This window comes from Miniopterus schreibersii (assembly GCF_964146895.1).
Source record: "Miniopterus schreibersii genome assembly, chromosome: 8".
In the NCBI taxonomy this organism is placed as follows: domain Eukaryota; kingdom Metazoa; phylum Chordata; class Mammalia; order Chiroptera; family Miniopteridae; genus Miniopterus; species Miniopterus schreibersii.
Window position 1 is genome coordinate 4052268 of NC_138109.1, and position 16325 is coordinate 4068592.

The following is a 16325-nucleotide window of genomic DNA, read 5'->3' on the forward strand; positions in this document are numbered from 1 at the left end:
TTGGGGACCCGCCCATCTGTAATCCGGGAACCGGCTGCCTGGGCTAGAAGGTGGCTCCGCCTGCCCTGCGAGTGCTCACACCTCCGGTGCCCACCCTGGGCGGCAGAGCTGAGTCATGGAAAAAGTGAGCTCTTCAGGCTGCACCTCACCTCCCCCCTCCACCAAGCCCACAAAGGCTCCTTTCACGTTGGGGGGCGGGGGGCGGGTGGGCGACTGCGGAGCCCTCTGCCCAGGCTGGGATGTGAAATTTCAAACTTCACCCCGGAGTTAAATTCCCCACCCCCTGCCCCAAAGGATACTAAGGGATGGGGGAGAGGGGGAGGGGCAGGAGGATCCAGCCCCTTGGGGTTCTCACTGAGGCCGGGCCACAGGGACCCCCCATGCTGGCCTGTGAGCTGCGCACCCCTCAGCCCAGGGCCCCTCGCCCTCACCTTGAGAACTTGGAGGGGGCGCCCAGAGGAGGTGACAGCGCCTCTCCAGGCAGCCGATGATGGAAGAAGAGGCCTGAGGCTCACAGGGATGCCAGGCCCACAAAACCCACATCCTGAAGGTGGAACAAGTAGAAAAAAGGTGTCTGCTTCCCAGCCACTGTCCAAGCCCAGCTCCTTTTAGGATTGCCGGACATGTTCCTTTTTACTGATTCCACCCCAAACCTGATGGGTGCGAGAATAAGAGGAGCACCCTGCGTGGCCTCACAGGAGATGCTTAGATGTGCTGAGCCTGTCTCCTCCCGCTAAGTGGCACAGTGACACCCGCCTCCTTGGGTGGTCAGGAGATTAAGTGAGAATATGTGTAAAGGGCTCGATACGGCGAAGCTCAGTTTGGGTCCTCAAAGTCCTTCCCACTCAAACACACACCCAGGGAAAGCAGGGGCAGGACCCAGGGGTCTCTGGGTTGGTCTGGCATCTGAGCAGCGTTGGCGTAGCTGGTTGGAGATCAGGGGACTTGGGTGAACATGCTGCTGTGAGCGTGAGTTACTCAACATCTCTGTGCCTCAGTCTCCCCATAAAGCAGCGGGTGTGTGGGGAACGGGGCTGATCTTCAGGAGTCTTTTCGGGTCCGGAAGGAAACGGATAGCGGGTGGGTTAGCAGAAAGCGGGAGGCTGGGGGCCGGGCGGCTTGGCGGTGCAGTGGCGCCTACGGGCCCCTAGGCGGCCTCGAGGATAACAGATGAGTCGGGGCTGCGCGCACCCCTCCAGCCCCGGGCTTTCTGAGCCGTCTTCTCGGCGGGCCTGGCAGACACCAGCCACCGCCGGGTGGGAAGGGCCTGGCTCTTCGGGGCTGGGATGTCTTTTCCATGTTTACAGACCTCCAAGGTAGGAAGAAGCCGTCACTCTAACCGAGTGCTGACTTTAGCCGTGGCCTGGGGGTAGGATGAAGGCAATGGCCTGCCTTTCGGTCATACTTCTGGAGGGTTGGATGGAGGCAGGAGGGAGCCTCATCCTGACCCTTCGCCTACCCTTCCGCCTGAGTGGGGTGGGTGGGAAGAGAAATCAGGTCTGGGACAATGATATCCCATTGCACAGTCAGTGGGAGACACAAAGTCAGCATATAAGCTTCCTTTTTTAAAAATGGATTTTTATTGTTGAGAATATTACAGATGTCCCCATTTCCCCCCCTTTGCCCCCCTTCACCGGGCACCTGCCCCACCCCAGGCCTTCACTGCACATTGCCCATGTCCATGGGCTATGCATATATGCATATAAATTCCTTGGTTGATCTCTTCCCTTCCTCCCTTCCCTCTGAGATCTGTCAGTCTGCTCCATGCTTCCATGTCTCTGGACCTATGTTGTTCGTCAGTTTATTTTGTTCATTAGATTCCACATATAAGCTTTCAATGTAGGACAGTCTCTCATCCAACCCCACTCTTCCAAACCCCTTTTGCTCCCCCAGCTGCTCTCCAGATAATGAGTTTCCCAATCCATCTGGAAGGAAGATCCCCCCTTCCCCCCGGCAGAACCGCTCCCCAGAACTAGAGGGTATGTGCAGCAGAGGAGGTAAACCCCAGCCACCGCTCCCCAATTCAGCCTTTCCCAAAAACACTCTCCCACGCGGTCCTCGGCAGAGCTACCGGGCGGAGCATTAGACCAGCTGATTCCAGCGCACCCAGAACGTGGGGGGAATGAGGCCTGAGCGAGTCTCCCTGCGGAACCGCGGCCCCAGATTACAGGGCAGCTCCCTGGCTCACCCCGTCTCCTCCTGGCCTGGGCCCATCAGGGGCAGCAGGAAGCAAGTCCCATCAGCACTTTTGACTGGGGCTGCTTTTTAGTGAGTCACCTCCCAGACTTCCTGCAACAGACGGCTCTAAATAGCTGGGTCCCACCCTCCAGCAGGGGAGACGTCCTTCATGGGGGAAGACAGGCGGTTACAAGGTGGGTGCCCAGCCCAAGCAGAGCAGAAGAGAGAAGTCGCTGCCAGCACAGCACAGCACAGGGGGCACCGGTGCAGGACGTTTTGTTTACAGGCTTTTGTTATTATGGAAATTGCTGTCAGTCAAGGTAATTCTAGCCCAGATGAGCAATAAATATGCTCCCACCTAATCTTATGGGGATTTTATTGGCACCTTGGGGGCAGAGGTTCCTTTCCCCTGCCCACCCTTTCCCCTCCAAGCAAAGCCCTGCTCCCCAGCTGTTTCCCCCATCCACGCGAAACTCCGGAGCAGCTTCGGAAAATGCTCTCAAAGTGAAGACCGAAGACGGAGGCGGCTGGGCCAAGGTCGGGAGTGGCTTCCTGGTCCTACCTGCAGGCAGGGGGTGACCAAATGACCTGAAATAAACCCTGGGCGACCTGGTTGGATCAAGGCATGCGCGAGTTTCCCTGGGCCTGCCCAGAACGCTGGGGCAGTCACCTGGTCCCCAGGCACCCCAGCTCGGGGAGACCGCGTCCCGGACCGGGAGGAATGTCTCGAAGAGGGAGCCGGTTCGCAGGAGTCGGTTTCCAGCGTGTTGGAGTTACAGCCGCGAGCCCTCGGAGGCACCGCCCGCAAGTCCCGGCTTGCAAATCGGGGAGCCAGCCCCGGGGAGAACTCGAGTCGGAGCGAACCCGGGTGCGCGCCCGCCCGCGCGCGCCCCCCGCGAGCGCGAGCGCGCGCCCCCCGCGAGCGCGCAGGGGGAGGGGAAGCTGCGGCAGCCAGTCAGAGGAACGCGAGTGAAGCCTCCGACCAACTTTAACTGTCAATCAGACTTAATGGGGTATTAAAAAAAAAAAAAAAAAAAAATGGGGGGAAAAAAGGCCGCCCTCTAGCTCCGCGCCGCTGCCGCCCCAGGAGCGAAATTAAAGCAGCGCGGACTCGGGGGTCCGACCCACGCGCGCCCCGCAGCCGGGCCCTCTCCAAGTTGGAAAGGACAAAAAGAAGGCAATAAATGCTCGGGAGGGCGAGCGAGGGAGCCGGGGCGAGCGGCAACTCCCAGGCTCGGCTGGAAGCGAGGGGGGAGCCGGCGCGAGCGAGCGAGCGCGCGCGAGGGCGAGCCATGCACGTAAAGAAACTGACACCCGGACCCCCCACTTCTGCTGCACGTTGCTGGCAATCAGAGCGCGTTTAAGCAATTTCCTGAGCCCAAGAATAGCATGAGTCGGGAGACTTTCGCGGGCTGAAATTGGGAGCTCCAAGCACTTTCCCACCCACCCCCCACTTTTTCTTTTCTTTTTTTTTTTTTTCTTGGAGAAGGGGTTGGGGGGGGCGCTACAATTTGGAAACAGCTTTTTTTTTTTTTTTTTTTTTTTTTTTTTTTTTTTTTATCTTGCACTTTGAAACCGCGGGACTGTGGCAGGGCGCGCGCGTGTGGTTGGTGCCCTTTCATTTTTTTTTTTTTTTTTTCCCTTCCCCTGCCTAAACTCCTCTGTCAGCCTGTAAACATTACCTGAGAATTCCCCAGCCGAAACGGCGGCTGGGGCAAGAAACTTCTTGTTAGAACTTCCCACCTCCGGCTTCCCCTCCACCTCTCTTACTGTCCCAACCTTCGGGAGACGCTTTCTCTTCTCCCCAGGATTTATCATCTTTTTTTTTTTTCTTTCTTTCTCACCCGGTGTTTTGCATTTGGCAAGAGGTGATTTCAAGAGTGGCCAGGTGGGACGCCTCTCCCCCCCCCCCCCGCAGTTTATTTATTATTGTTTGGAGTGTTTTCTTTTTCGATTCCTGTTTTGTTCGGCCCGGGGAGTTTCGCCCCCCGCCCTGCCCGGCTCCGCGGCGCGGAGGATGGTGTGGAAATGGCTGGGCGCGCTGGTGGTGTTCCCTCTCCAGATGCTCTATCTGGTGGCCAAGGCGGCCGTGGGGCTGGTGGTGCCCGCCAAGCTGCGGGACCTGTCTCGGGAGAACGTGCTCATCACCGGCGGCGGCAGAGGCATCGGGCGCCAGCTCGCTCGCGAGTTCGCAGAACGCGGCGCCCGAAAGGTACGGGGGGGGGGGGCAACGCGGGTCCTGCGGGTGGGGGCCGAGGGCGAGAGGGGCCCCGCGAGCGGGTGGGGTGCGCCCACCTGCTGCCCGCGCCCGGGGTCCGAGGTCGCCGGCCGCCCCGCTTCTCCGCGCCACCCGCGAATGCTGAGCTAGCCAGTTTCACCTTGTAAATTTCCCGGGCACCGGACTGTCTTTTTTTGGGGGGCAGGTCCCGAGCTGAATCCGCTCCTCTAGGATCCGAGGCAGGCAGGCTGGCCGGCTGGCTGTTCACCCCCACCCCGAAACTTAGGAGACCCACCCATTTCCCACATTCCTCCCTCCCCGAGGAAGGTGTCGCGTTCCCCCCTCCTCGCTTCCCCTCTTTGCCCCACCACCCTGGTGAGTGCAGGGTGTGTGCGCGCTCCTGGGGAGAGCTGGGAGCCAGCGCCTGCTTGCTGGCGCTTCGTATTTTCCTTGGCAACCCGCTTCCCAGCCCCAACCTGGGCGGCTGCAGCTCTGGAGGCACGAAGAGAGGGGGATACTTGGTTTGGGTTTGAAAAGGGGGGAAGCGGTCTTAGATGGTCTAGTCTGGCCTGCCGGGCACTGGGAGGCCCAGGTGTTATGGAAATCTGGGGAGAGGGGGACTGGGGAACCGGCAGCTGATAAAGAGCCCTTGTTCTTACCTTCAACCCTGCCCCCCCCACCCCAAATACAACCCCAAAGGGGGGGATCCTTCCCTCCCAGCGCTGCCTTTAACTTCGCGGTAGTCCCAGCGCCTCTTCCTCCAGTTTCCCCAGACCCGGTGCCGGAGAGCGGGGAGGGTGAGCCGGCTGTCACCCAACTCCGACCCGAGCCAGGCTAGGCTGACTCACCCAGCCCTGTGAAGTGGAAGAGCAAAAACAGGGAATTCGTTTGAAACTTAAACTGTTGAGAGCCAGGAGGGTGAAAGGGCCAGCAAAGCCAGCTGATCTGACAGGGGGCCACATACCTAGGAGATTAAGTGAATATGTACTGTAGAAAACCAAACCTGCATGTAATTCCAGGTTGCTTTTGTTTTGTTAAATGCTGCCCTGAGATTTACAATTCCTCTGGGGTGGCTGGGACTGGGACTGAACTTTGGAGCCAGAGCTATCGGCCAAAGCCTATCGCCGTTTAACTCTTCCCTTGCCGGCCAGTGGAGGGGGGGGGGGCGGCCCGTCCGGGGCTCCAGCTTCTCCTTGGGTGGTTTGGACAGCTGCTTGACCTTGCAGTTGGAAGGGGAGTTCGGAAGTGTTTTTAACCCTTGGACACACACAAAAAGGAGAAATAAGACTTGTTCTCAGCAGTTTCATTTCCTTGGGGTGATGCCCTGGTTGAAGGGCTCCCAAAGCCCTTTGTGGAAGGGGATCAGGAGGGCCCGTGAGGGTGTCCTTGCTAGGGGTCGTGGGGTTTGGGACAGTCGCGTGTGATTGTCATTCCTTAGCTGTCTGCATCCCACAGAAACTTTCTTCGGGCTCTTCCAGCTGGCCCAGGTCCTGGGTCTCTTTTACTGCCCTTGTAACTGGCTGCAGTAGGCATATGAAGAACTCTTTTAGTCAATCTGGAAAAACTTGACTGACTATAAACAAGCCTAAATTGAAAGAAGTGTGCGGCATTGGGGGAGGAGTGTGGAAGAGTGCAGAGTGGGCCCTGCAGGGTCGCGCACTGGGAACCCCGCCCCACCTCACTCAGGATGGAGGGTCTCTTCCAGGGAATAAGCCCAGGGCCAGTTAGAAATATGTCATAAATTGGCATCAGGTCACCAGAAACAGGATCCACGGGGCCTGGGAAACTGCCAGTGCCATTCATCCCAGGTTCCGTCATCAGACCAGTCAGGAGGACCAGGAGCGCTCCCTATAACTCATAATTATCCCACCAATTACTGGAGCGACTTTTTAATGAGCCGTCCTCTCGCTGTCACTGTCACGGTGGGAAATTTGGAATCGAGGCTTCTCGCCTGAGTCTATCTGGGGCCATTGAGAGGGCCATGGGATAATCTCCAGACCTAGGAGTGTTTGGGGGCCCAGTGGACTTGGGGACCAAGGGGCAAGTGTCGTGGAGTGGGGAATTCCTGGGAGACCGAACCGTGGGCTTAGGGTGATCCTGGAGTGGCTGGAGAGAAGAGGGAGGGCAGCGCCCCCTGCAGCCTGCAGGGATGTTTGACAGGTATTAGTGGCAAACCACAGAGGACCCGCTGTCCTTTGGTGGAAGGAGAGGCTGGATCTGAGAGCCCTTCCAGCTCGGGCTTGGGTGGGATTGGACTCAGAGGGGAAGGGCCCCGGAGATAAAGAAAGGAGGAGCATAGGCTCTGCAAACAGCCTGCAGGTCCAGGAGAGGTCTGTTTACTTTGGGGGGCGAGTGACTATCCAGTTTCACATAATGACCTTGAGTCAAACAGGATCTGGCAATATCTGCGGGCAGCCGTGCGCCTTAGGCTGTAAAGGTGACCCAAATAAGGGCTTTTCTTAAAGGGACACAGAGGCTCCCGGAATTATAAAGTTCCTCACCTGGAGACGGGTCTCCTTTCCCACCAAGTACCGAGGTTACCAAGGCCGGCCCGGCATGGTTGGGGTCTCTAAGGGGAAGGCTCTTCCTCTTTCTTGCCATGTCTTCCTGGGATTCCTCCCACAAAAGTATTTATAGAGCTTGGGCCCATCCCTCTTCCCCCCAAAGGCTCCTGGCTAGCTGGCCAGCTGGCCCAGCCTCCGAAGTCTCTGACCTTGACATGGTTTTAGCAGGAGGAGGGTGGGGGAGGAGAAGTGGACTGTTTGTTTGGAAGTATTTGCAGTGGCTGTTCCAGCCTTAGGTCCAGTACAGGGAAGTGGCTGGACCGGAGGCCCGGGCCCTGACTGCAGGCCTGTGGAGGCCCAGCGGCAGCAGTCTTTGCGAGACCTCAGCAAGCCTGCCTGCCGAGCGTCTGTCAGGTGTTGGTGCAGCTCTGGGTCCGGGCTGAGGGGTGGATACAACAAAAATGAATAAAGACCCGGAGCCTGGGCCAGGCACTCACAGTCCGGGCACAAATTGCAGCGTTTCCTGTGGCCGCCCTAACAAATTCCGCACGCTTGGTGGCCTACAACAGACGTTCATGCCCTCACAGTTCTGGAGGCCAGAAATCCAAAATCAGGGTGTTGGCAGAGCCCCCATTCCCTCCAGAGACTCTAGGGGACAATCCTTCCTTGCCTCTTCCAGCTCCTGGTGAGCCCTGGTGGCATCTGAGTGGTGTTCCTTGGCTCGCAGCAGCATCACTCCAGGCTCTGCCTCTGCCTTCACGTGGCTGTCTTCTCTGGCTCACTGCGTGTCTCTGTGCCTCTCATCTTCTTGTAGGCACACACTAACTTCAGTTATATCTCATCTTGAGATCCTTAACCAATGACATCTCCAAAGACCCTTGTGGATAAAAAAAGGGGCCACCTACTGAACCCGACAAGCTCAGGGGAGGCCAGCGTGGCGGGCCCTGCAAACTCAGAAGGAAAGTAACCGCGTAGGATGGTCTGAACATAAAAATTCCTAACTGAAAGCCAGTCATGGTGATAGTCACATCCTGGGCCTGTAGCTTCCTTGACAAAGGTCAATCTTGACCTTAAGCGAGCCTGTCTATTGTCTTTTGCATCTAAGATAACATACCTTTGAACTGTCAGAGTGACCCCCCTTTTCCAGACCCCTCAGGGCACAACCTCCTACTAGAGCAGAGACTCCCCCTTATCTTGTTCCCGGACACTATCTCTGTGGGCCGTAAATGTTCATTGCTAACTGTCCTGTACCCACAAATGTAAGAGAAGCGTATGTCTCTCCATTTTTTCTTTTGATCCAGTCCCAGAGGTTCTCCCTCCCCTTTGCTTTCTCCTGCCCCTTAATCTACCACCGATTAATTTCATGTGACCCTCCTTTTGTCTCCTCCTTTGATTCTAATGTATAAAATAAGCTGTAAAACTGCCCCACTCTGGAGCATTTTCTCATCCAGTGAGATTTTGCTTCCTGGCAATTGTCATCAGTTTGGCTCAAATAAACTCATAAAAAGTTCTCTATAGGTTCTTACATCAACACTCTACTTCCAAATAAAGTCACATTCAGAGGTTCCAGGTAGACCTGAATCTTGGGGGACATGTGGAGCTGTTAATCTAGCTCAGGGAAGCCTTCATGGAGGAGGTGGCATTTGAGTAAGCCTTGAAGAAGGTCAAGAGTTTCAAACATTCGAGTAAGCCTTGAAAAAGGTCAAGAGTTTCAAACAGAAGGGATGTGAGAAGGGCAGGCCAGGTGCAAGAAGCCACCTGAGCAGAGGCTGCACACCTGGCTCAACTTGAGGGAGGCAGGAGGCAAAGAAGGAAAATATCACATAGCCTGGGGGGTAAGCAGAGTGTGTATCCCAGACGCTGAGTTGGGCCAGTACCAATGAGAGCAGGAAAAAAGAGAGAGAGGAGAGGGGTTCAGGCAGGTCGCTTTGCAGGACGATGCAGAGTCATCAGGGCAAATTTGCTGCAATAAGCAACTGATACCTGATAAAGGTCACAAAGGCATCGGTGGCTTGGGAGACAGCAGTGGCCCATCTCCCCCATCTTCACCCCGAATGCAGCCTTTGCTGGGGATTTCTGGGAGAAGTACCAGGCTCCCATTTGGGAACAGGAAGGGGCCTACCTGTCCTACCTGTGGCATCTAGGAAAAGTCTTTCGGCTTGTAGCATGGGGTCCTGGGGTTTCAGACAGTGGGCCTTACAACTCGGCCAGTGTCATGAACCACAGACACCTCCCTCTTGCTGCCCCACCTCCTTCCCCTGAGGAACAGAAGCGGCCACATCCAGGGCCACGCCCCCTGTGGCCTGGCTCTCTGCCCTGGGAGGCCAGAGGCCAGGTTCTAGACTGGCCTCCGCTGAGACCCTGGAAAAGTCGCTACCTGCTCCAGGATGCAGCTAAGAAACACACCTGTGAAGTGAGAGGGGGCGCAGTGATCCCCAAGATCCCAGCCCTCTTGGAAATTCTCCTACTGTGGCTCAGCTGTCCCAGCAAAGAAACCCACTGCCAAGCTCCCTGAGTTGCAAGGAGACTTCTGCAAACACTGTCCCCATTCCTGCCCATCTCAGTCTTTCTTGCTGGTCACCAGATTCCACTTAACGAAAAAGCAGCAGCTTGGTTAGGAAGGAAATTCGCCCTGGGTGGGTAGGGCAGCCCCACCCCACCCTGCCCCGCCTGTTTCTGGCGGCCTCAGCAGCCACCAGGTAGCCATCTGCCATGGATTTGTTTCTTCTCTAGTAGATGTTAATACTGTTAATATTTTCCACCTGCGGCTTTCAAGGGAATGAGGGGCGCACATTTTCCAACGAATGTGTCAATCACAGCTTCCTGTTTGTTGTCCTAAAATCTCCAGAGTGTCTGCTTGGGCTTCAGAGAATGCTCCCGGGGTCTAGGGACGCTGAGCCTGAGTCAAGAAGTCCCTGGTTGGTCTGCCTAGCCCGCCAGCTCATTTTTTTTTTTTAAATATATCTTTATTGATTTCAGAGAGAGGAAAGGAGAGGGAGAGAGAGAGATAGAAACATCAATGATGAGAGAGTCATTGATCGAGCCCGCAACCCGGGCATGTGCCCTGACCAGGAATCGAACCCTGATCACCTGGATCCTAGGTCGACGCTCAACCACTGAGCCACGCCCGGCTGGGCTGCCAGCTCATTCTTGCTCAGAACTTTCAGCTTTTCGGAGTCCAGGGCATCTGTAGGCCCCTGCAGAGCCCTCCCGATCTCTTTAGCATGGTGGTTATGTCCCCAGGTTCATGTCCATCGTACTGTTTGCCGGTCACTGAGGAAAACATCTCCTCCGTATTCGTGAGAAGTGAGCTCTGTGCCACCCTTTTCTATCCTGGAAGGAGACCTGGCTGTCTGCCACTGGTCCTTGAAGGCCTGGTCCTGCTGCCGTCAAAACCAGCGTCATCCTGGGCATCCGCGCAGGAAGGGTTCCAGACCCAACATCCTCTCCTTTGTCTTTGGGCAACAGCAGGACCACACGTAGAATGTTCTAAGGCTTCTTCCTTGTTGGCTTCAAAACACACCAATATATAATATTTGAAAGGAAATGTTCAAAACGTCATTCATATGAAGCACACGGGTCACACAGGTCAGGATTCAGGAGACAGTTGAAGCCAAGTGACCAGGAGAGAAGTGAATCTCAAATGAAATGTGCGCTTGTCTGCCGTGGGCCAGTGAGGGCCCTGCAAATGAGTTAGAAAAATGAGCATGTCTGGAATCTCAGGAAGAAGGTGCCAAAGACCAGCACAGGCTAGGCAAGGGCGGTTGATGGGACCACTCAGTCATTTGGCAAACCTGTCGCACCCCATCTGTGTGCCAGGCACCCTGCTAGACACTGGGGATGTAGCAGTGAGCGACGCGGACAAACATCCCCGCCGACAGCTGACCGTGTAGCGAGGGGCAGATACATAAATAGGTTAGATCGTAGTAAGTGTGAGGGAGAAAGCGAGGGAGAGGCCCCCGGATGAGACCCTGGCGAGAAAGGAGGGAGCGGCATTCCAGGCGGAGGGGGAATGAGGGGCTCAGAGGAGAGCGTGTGCCCTGTGCCCTCACCCTCTGTTCTGCTCCCCCGCCCCCTGCCCTGCCCCCCTACCCCCTGCCCTGCCCCCTCACCCGCTATACTCTTCCCCCTCGGCCACTGTGCTCTGACCGCACTGGCCTCCTCACAGTTCCCCAAATACCCTCGGGCTCCTGGTACTATATGTGACTGTGGGGCTGGTGGTGCCCCACATGACTGTGGTGCCTTACGTGACTGGTGCTCTATGAGACTGGCACTCTGACTCTAACGTGTGTGACTGTGGTGTTGTATGTGACCACGGTACACGGTGCTTTTGCACGGTCCCTGTGTTGCCCGCGCCCAGAGGCAGGTGTGAGCAGCAGCCCGTTTCTGAGATGCAGGCGAAGGGAGCTGCCCAGGATGCTTGGCCTGAGTTAGGCTTTGAACCCGGGATTCCCAGCTTCAGAGCTCGGGCCTTTCCTGCCAGAAGAAATAACCTCAGCCTGGCCGCCCACCCCAGCCAGGGTTACGGAGAGGTCAGGAGACAAGCTGTGAAGGAATGGGGCCCAGGGCACCGGGGCTCCGCGGAGAGAGGACTGATAAGCCGGACAGGAGTCAACAGGATGGGGCCAGGATGTAGTTAAAATTACTTCTGCAAAAACATTGTTTTAAATCACGAGTAGCATTATTTGCATACAATGACTGGGATGCTTGCCAGAGGATTAAGGTAGTCCTCGGTTATCAGGCTCTGTTTTAAAAAACGAGCTGATAAGCCGGAAACCAGTGCAGCCCTATTTCATTCATTTGACAACAGTGTGGCACCTCAAATATGCAAGGAACCAGCTTTCAGGGAGGAGTGAGGGCTCGCTCCTTCCAGCTAAACCTGAGGTCACCAAGCTGGAGCCTTTGAAGTGATCCGAGAGCTTTGTTAGAACAGAGGAGGGAGAGATCATTATAAATTAAGGGAAACCTTAGAAGACTTCTTGAAGGAGGTGCCATTGGTGGTGCAGGCCAGGGCTGCTGGGAACCAGTCCCTCCCACAAATCTTAGGGGGCCTCCCCGGGACCTGCTATGTGACCTTGGACAGGTAACTATCTCTCTGAGCTTCATTTCCCTCATCTGAAAAGTGGAGGTGTAGAGATTGTGCAATGACATGGAAACGCCTAGTTCAGCACGAGGAATTTGCAAGAAATGATGTTCTGTTCATTTGGGGGGTGGGGGGTACAGTGGATAGCCCCCAGCCCTGGCTCTGCACCTTTTGGATACGAGGGGCAAATGGCAAACAACCCCCTGGCCGGCCTCACCCTGCTGCTGGGATTCCCCAGGAAGGAAGGGAGGGAGAATTCTGCCCGTGCCACAGAAGCCCTCAGGAATTTCAGCTCTTGACCCTTTCTAGAAATCGATGGGAGGGACTCACTCTCTCCACAGGGAGAGTGCAGAGCCTGCTGAGATGACGGGTGACAACAGCCCCTTTCTTCAGGGGCAGGGGCTGGTCCAGTGCAGGCCTTCTGTAGCCAAGGGGTAGAAAGGCCCGTCCAGTGCTGGGCCTCTGCTGTCCCCGCTGCCCACTCCCCGGACAACCACCCAACTTCCCCTGTGTGGCATTAGTCATTTCGTCTCCGCATCCAAGTAGCTCAACTGGTCAGGGTTGGGCTGTGGTGAGGTCAAAGTCATGGGTTACCATGGCAACTCACCACGCTCTGTGGCTGCTTGTTGCCTTCTCCAAAATTTTGTAACATCCTCAGGGACAGGGGACGTGTCCTCTGACTCACCAAGTGTCCCAGGCATCTGGCACACAGTAGGCACTTAATAAATGTTTGTTGCCTGAGCAAATGCGTGACCAATCCATCGTAACTAATTAGAGGCCATGTTTAGTGAGCACCTACTATGTGTCAGGGACCATTCTGAGCACCTTACAGTCATTTACTCCCCACAGTAAGTGGGTGCAGTTATCATTCTTGTTTCACTGGTCAAGATTCTGAGGGTCACCAATTTAAGATCACACAGCTAGTAAGTGACTAAGTAGGATTTGAACCCAGGGTATCTACTCTTGGACCGGTGATTGTGTTGCCTCTCAGTTATTCTATGGAACAGAATAGACCCTGTTGACAGCCCCTGGCAGAGTCTGTGCAGCACATGCCTTTAGCAGCCAGGGAGTCTAAATGGGTTTAACAATGTTAACTGCAGCTTTTCTGATGGGGGGTCTGGAGGTGTGCCTTAGATTAGTTTATTAACTTGTGACTGGAAAAGTCCCTGGGAGGTCTAACTCCGAGCATGGCTCCAGGGGCGCACACAGTCTTGTCAGGACTCAGGCTCTCTTTAGACAGGCCCTCTCTACCATGGGGCCGTGCACATCTGTCCCCTGCTGCCTCCCAGTTCCCATTCAAGTGGACAGACTGGTGTCTCTGCCCAGCGGTTCCAGAAGGGTCGAGGAATTGAGTCTCCCTGGCTGTGACTGGGTCAGGCCTGAAGAAGTCATTTGTAATGGTTTAATGATTGATTGGCCAGCCATGGGTCACAGGCTTATCTCTGAGCCAGGGGTGTAGCAGCCCCAGCCAAGCCACTATGTTTGAGAGTGAGGAGGCGGGCTTTTGTGGGTAAAATTGGGGTGCTATTCCAGGAGCAAGGGGATCAGGAGCAGACGTCCAGACCTCCTTCTTACGGAAGGAGCAGTCCAGTTGTCAGTCATCTTAGGAGGAAACTTCCAGGAGATTCAGGCCTGTCTGCTAGCTGATCCTCCCAGGTCTAGTCCTGCAGACCTTGTCAGGTCATTTACTGACACAGGTAAAAAGATAAGATAAACGTTTCAGAGTTGAGCTGAAACCTCCCTGCCCTCAGGAAGTTTGTAGTTCAAAGAGGCAAAATGAGCAGCTACTCAAAGTGGCCCAGCATGTTGTCAACAGACCTCCTTTGTAGTTTTTTTTCTAAATTTCAGGCCACTGTAATAAGAGAGGAAAAGGAAATCCCTTTGCTAGTTTCCCTGGCTGTGAGAAACCGCCTCTCTCCCTCCTTTCCCACTGCAGGCAGGTGAGCCAAGAGAGCTCATACTGGGTCCTTCCAAGGTGGGAGGAAGAGTCTCTGGGGTCCTTTACAGCTCCCAGGACCAAGGGGGACACAGTCGAGCCCAGCCAGCTAGCCCAGCCAGCCAGCCCAGTTCACCCTGACCTCTCATAGGCCCCGAAGCAGGTCTCAGGGAGCTGGGGCCTGTGTGACCACAGAGGGCGGCATGACCTCCCAGCAGGCGGGCAGTCCTTCTAGGCACGCCCGTGCAAAGTCAGGCCACCCATGGCTCCCACATCCATGTCCTCACACCTCACCTCACCGGGCCACTTCCCTGTGAACACACAGCAGAGGTCAGAGGACAAGTCCTGTGACCTCTCCTGGGGTCCTCCAGGGGCACAGGAGCAGTGTGGGCTGGGCACGCTGTGTGCCCTCTGAGGGCTCGTGCCTCCTCGGCTAGTGGGTCCATTGTCTTGGTTTGGGGGCCACCTCTTGACAGACGTGTATATGTGCGTGTGCACGTGTGCTCACACGGGAGCATGCACACCTGTGTTCATTTTTTCTTCCTCAAGGAACCAGTATAGAATAATGATGCATATTTTGAGCTCGAGAGTCCACCATCCAAAGTTCATATGCTGGCTTTTCCACTCAGTTGCTGAGTGGCCCAGGGCAAGTTACTAGACCTCTCTGAGCCTGTTTCTTTGTCTGTAAAATGAGGGTCCAATGAGATAATGTATGGAAGGTGCCAGGCACAATATGTGTGCTCAGTACATGTTGGCCATGATGGTGGGGCTGTGGGTCAGATCTGACTGACCACTCCAGCCCCCTCAGGCACTTTCTCCAGAAGCCTCTGGGGCAGTTCCTTATGACAGAAAGGGTTCCTTTTAAATAATGAGAACTGCTGTGCCATTGGGAGCCCAGACTTTGGAGCAGACTCGGTTTCTTTATTATTACTATTTTTTTTATTCTATTTTTTAATCGTCACCTAAAGATAAGTGTGTTTTTTTTAAATTGACTTTTAGAGAGAGAGGAAGGGAGAGAGAGAGAGAGAGAGAGAAAGAGAAATGTCGATGTGAGAGGGAAACATGGATGTGAGAAACATCAATCAGTTGCCTCCTGCACACACCTGACCAGGGTCTGAAACTGCAACCTGGGCACGTGCCCTGACCAGGTATTGAACCTGCCACCTTTTGGTGTACAGGGCAACGCTCCAACCGAGCCACCCGACCAGGGCCAGATTCGGGTTTCAATCCCAGCTCCTCTGGCTGGAGGCCTTGGACAAGTCCCGTGACCTCTCCGTGTAAGCTTCCTGTGGCTGCTCTAACAAGTTTGTTCTCTTACTGCTTTGGATGTCAGAAATCCAACATGGGTCTCATGGCGCTAAAATCAAGGTGTCAGGGCTGCTTTCCTTCTGGGGGCTCTAGGGGAGAATCTCTTCCCTTGCCTTTTCCACCTTCTAGTGGCCGCCTGCATTCCTTGGCTCCTGGCCCCTTCCTCCGTCTCAAAGCTGCATCACTCTGGCCCGGCTTCCACAGTCACATCTCCCTCCAGCTCCCTTCTGTCTCCTTCCACTGCTAAGGCCTCTTGTGATTACACGGGCCCACTTGGATAACCCAGGATAATTTTCTATTTTAAAGTCAGTTGATTAGCAAATTTAATTCCATGTGAACCTTAATTCCCCTTTCCCATGCCAGGTAAAATACCCTCAGGTTCTGGGGATTGGGAATGTGGGCATCCTTGGGGGGTGCCATTCTGAGCCTAGCTCTGAAGTGACAGTGCTAGTCCCGACCTCCCAGGGCTGTCGGGAGGATTCCAGGATGCTGCTGACTCTGCAGGCCCGGGCTCAGAAAATGCTGCTTGGATCTGATGGTGTACAAAGCTCTGTTCCTGGTGCCACCCAGAGTCACCGGGGATGGAAGAAGTCACCGTCCCCGCTGCAGAGCCTCTAGCAATGTGACTAGGGCAGGGGAACGTCATCGGGGAGGGTTTGCCCTTGGAGAGCAAAACAGAAACGGGAGACTTTAATTGACCCTGAACTGGGTGGGCAGCTGCTGCACAGAAGAGAAAACTCCGGGTCAGCTGGAAGGCTTCCTATGGGGCTAGGAAGGAGGGAGGGGAGGAGGGGAGGAGGGCAGGGTGCGCAGGGGCCTTTCCTAGGTCACAGGGACCAGGCGGGCATGGCAGGGGGAAAACGCACCAGGTTCTAGGTCCTCGGTGTAGCTGGGAGAGTGGACCAGTGGCGGTCGGTGGCACTCTGGTGTGAGGGGCGCTTTGAGGGAGCAAACCATGGCAAAGTATGAGCACAGGGCGTGGCTCCCAACCAGTCTTTGAACCGTGAATAGAGTCCGTCCTACACACTAAGTGATTTACAGGGATAAACTGATTTGCTCCCCGGAGCAGCCCTATGAGGTAGGAACCATTACTGACCC

The 16325-nt window shown here is 55.4% G+C and overlaps 1 protein-coding gene across 5 annotated transcripts in view; it reads left to right on the forward strand.

Moving 5' to 3' along the window:
• Positions 1–1203: 1203 nt before the first annotated feature.
• Positions 1204–16325, forward strand: part of DHRS3 (dehydrogenase/reductase 3) — a 38608-nt gene continuing 23486 nt past the window's right edge. Inside the window, exons 1-2 of one of the 5 annotated variants that reach the window (XM_081145119.1) lie at positions 3282–3476; positions 4241–4390. In XM_081145119.1, coding sequence (XP_081001245.1) covers positions 3363–3476; positions 4241–4390 — 264 coding nt within the window. In that variant the 5' untranslated portion in view covers positions 3282–3362. Of the gene's footprint in view, positions 1317–2350; positions 2499–3224; positions 4391–16325 lie in introns of those variants that run through there. The other 4 variants (XM_081145116.1, XM_081145118.1, XM_081145115.1 and 1 more) reach the window with 4 other exon arrangements.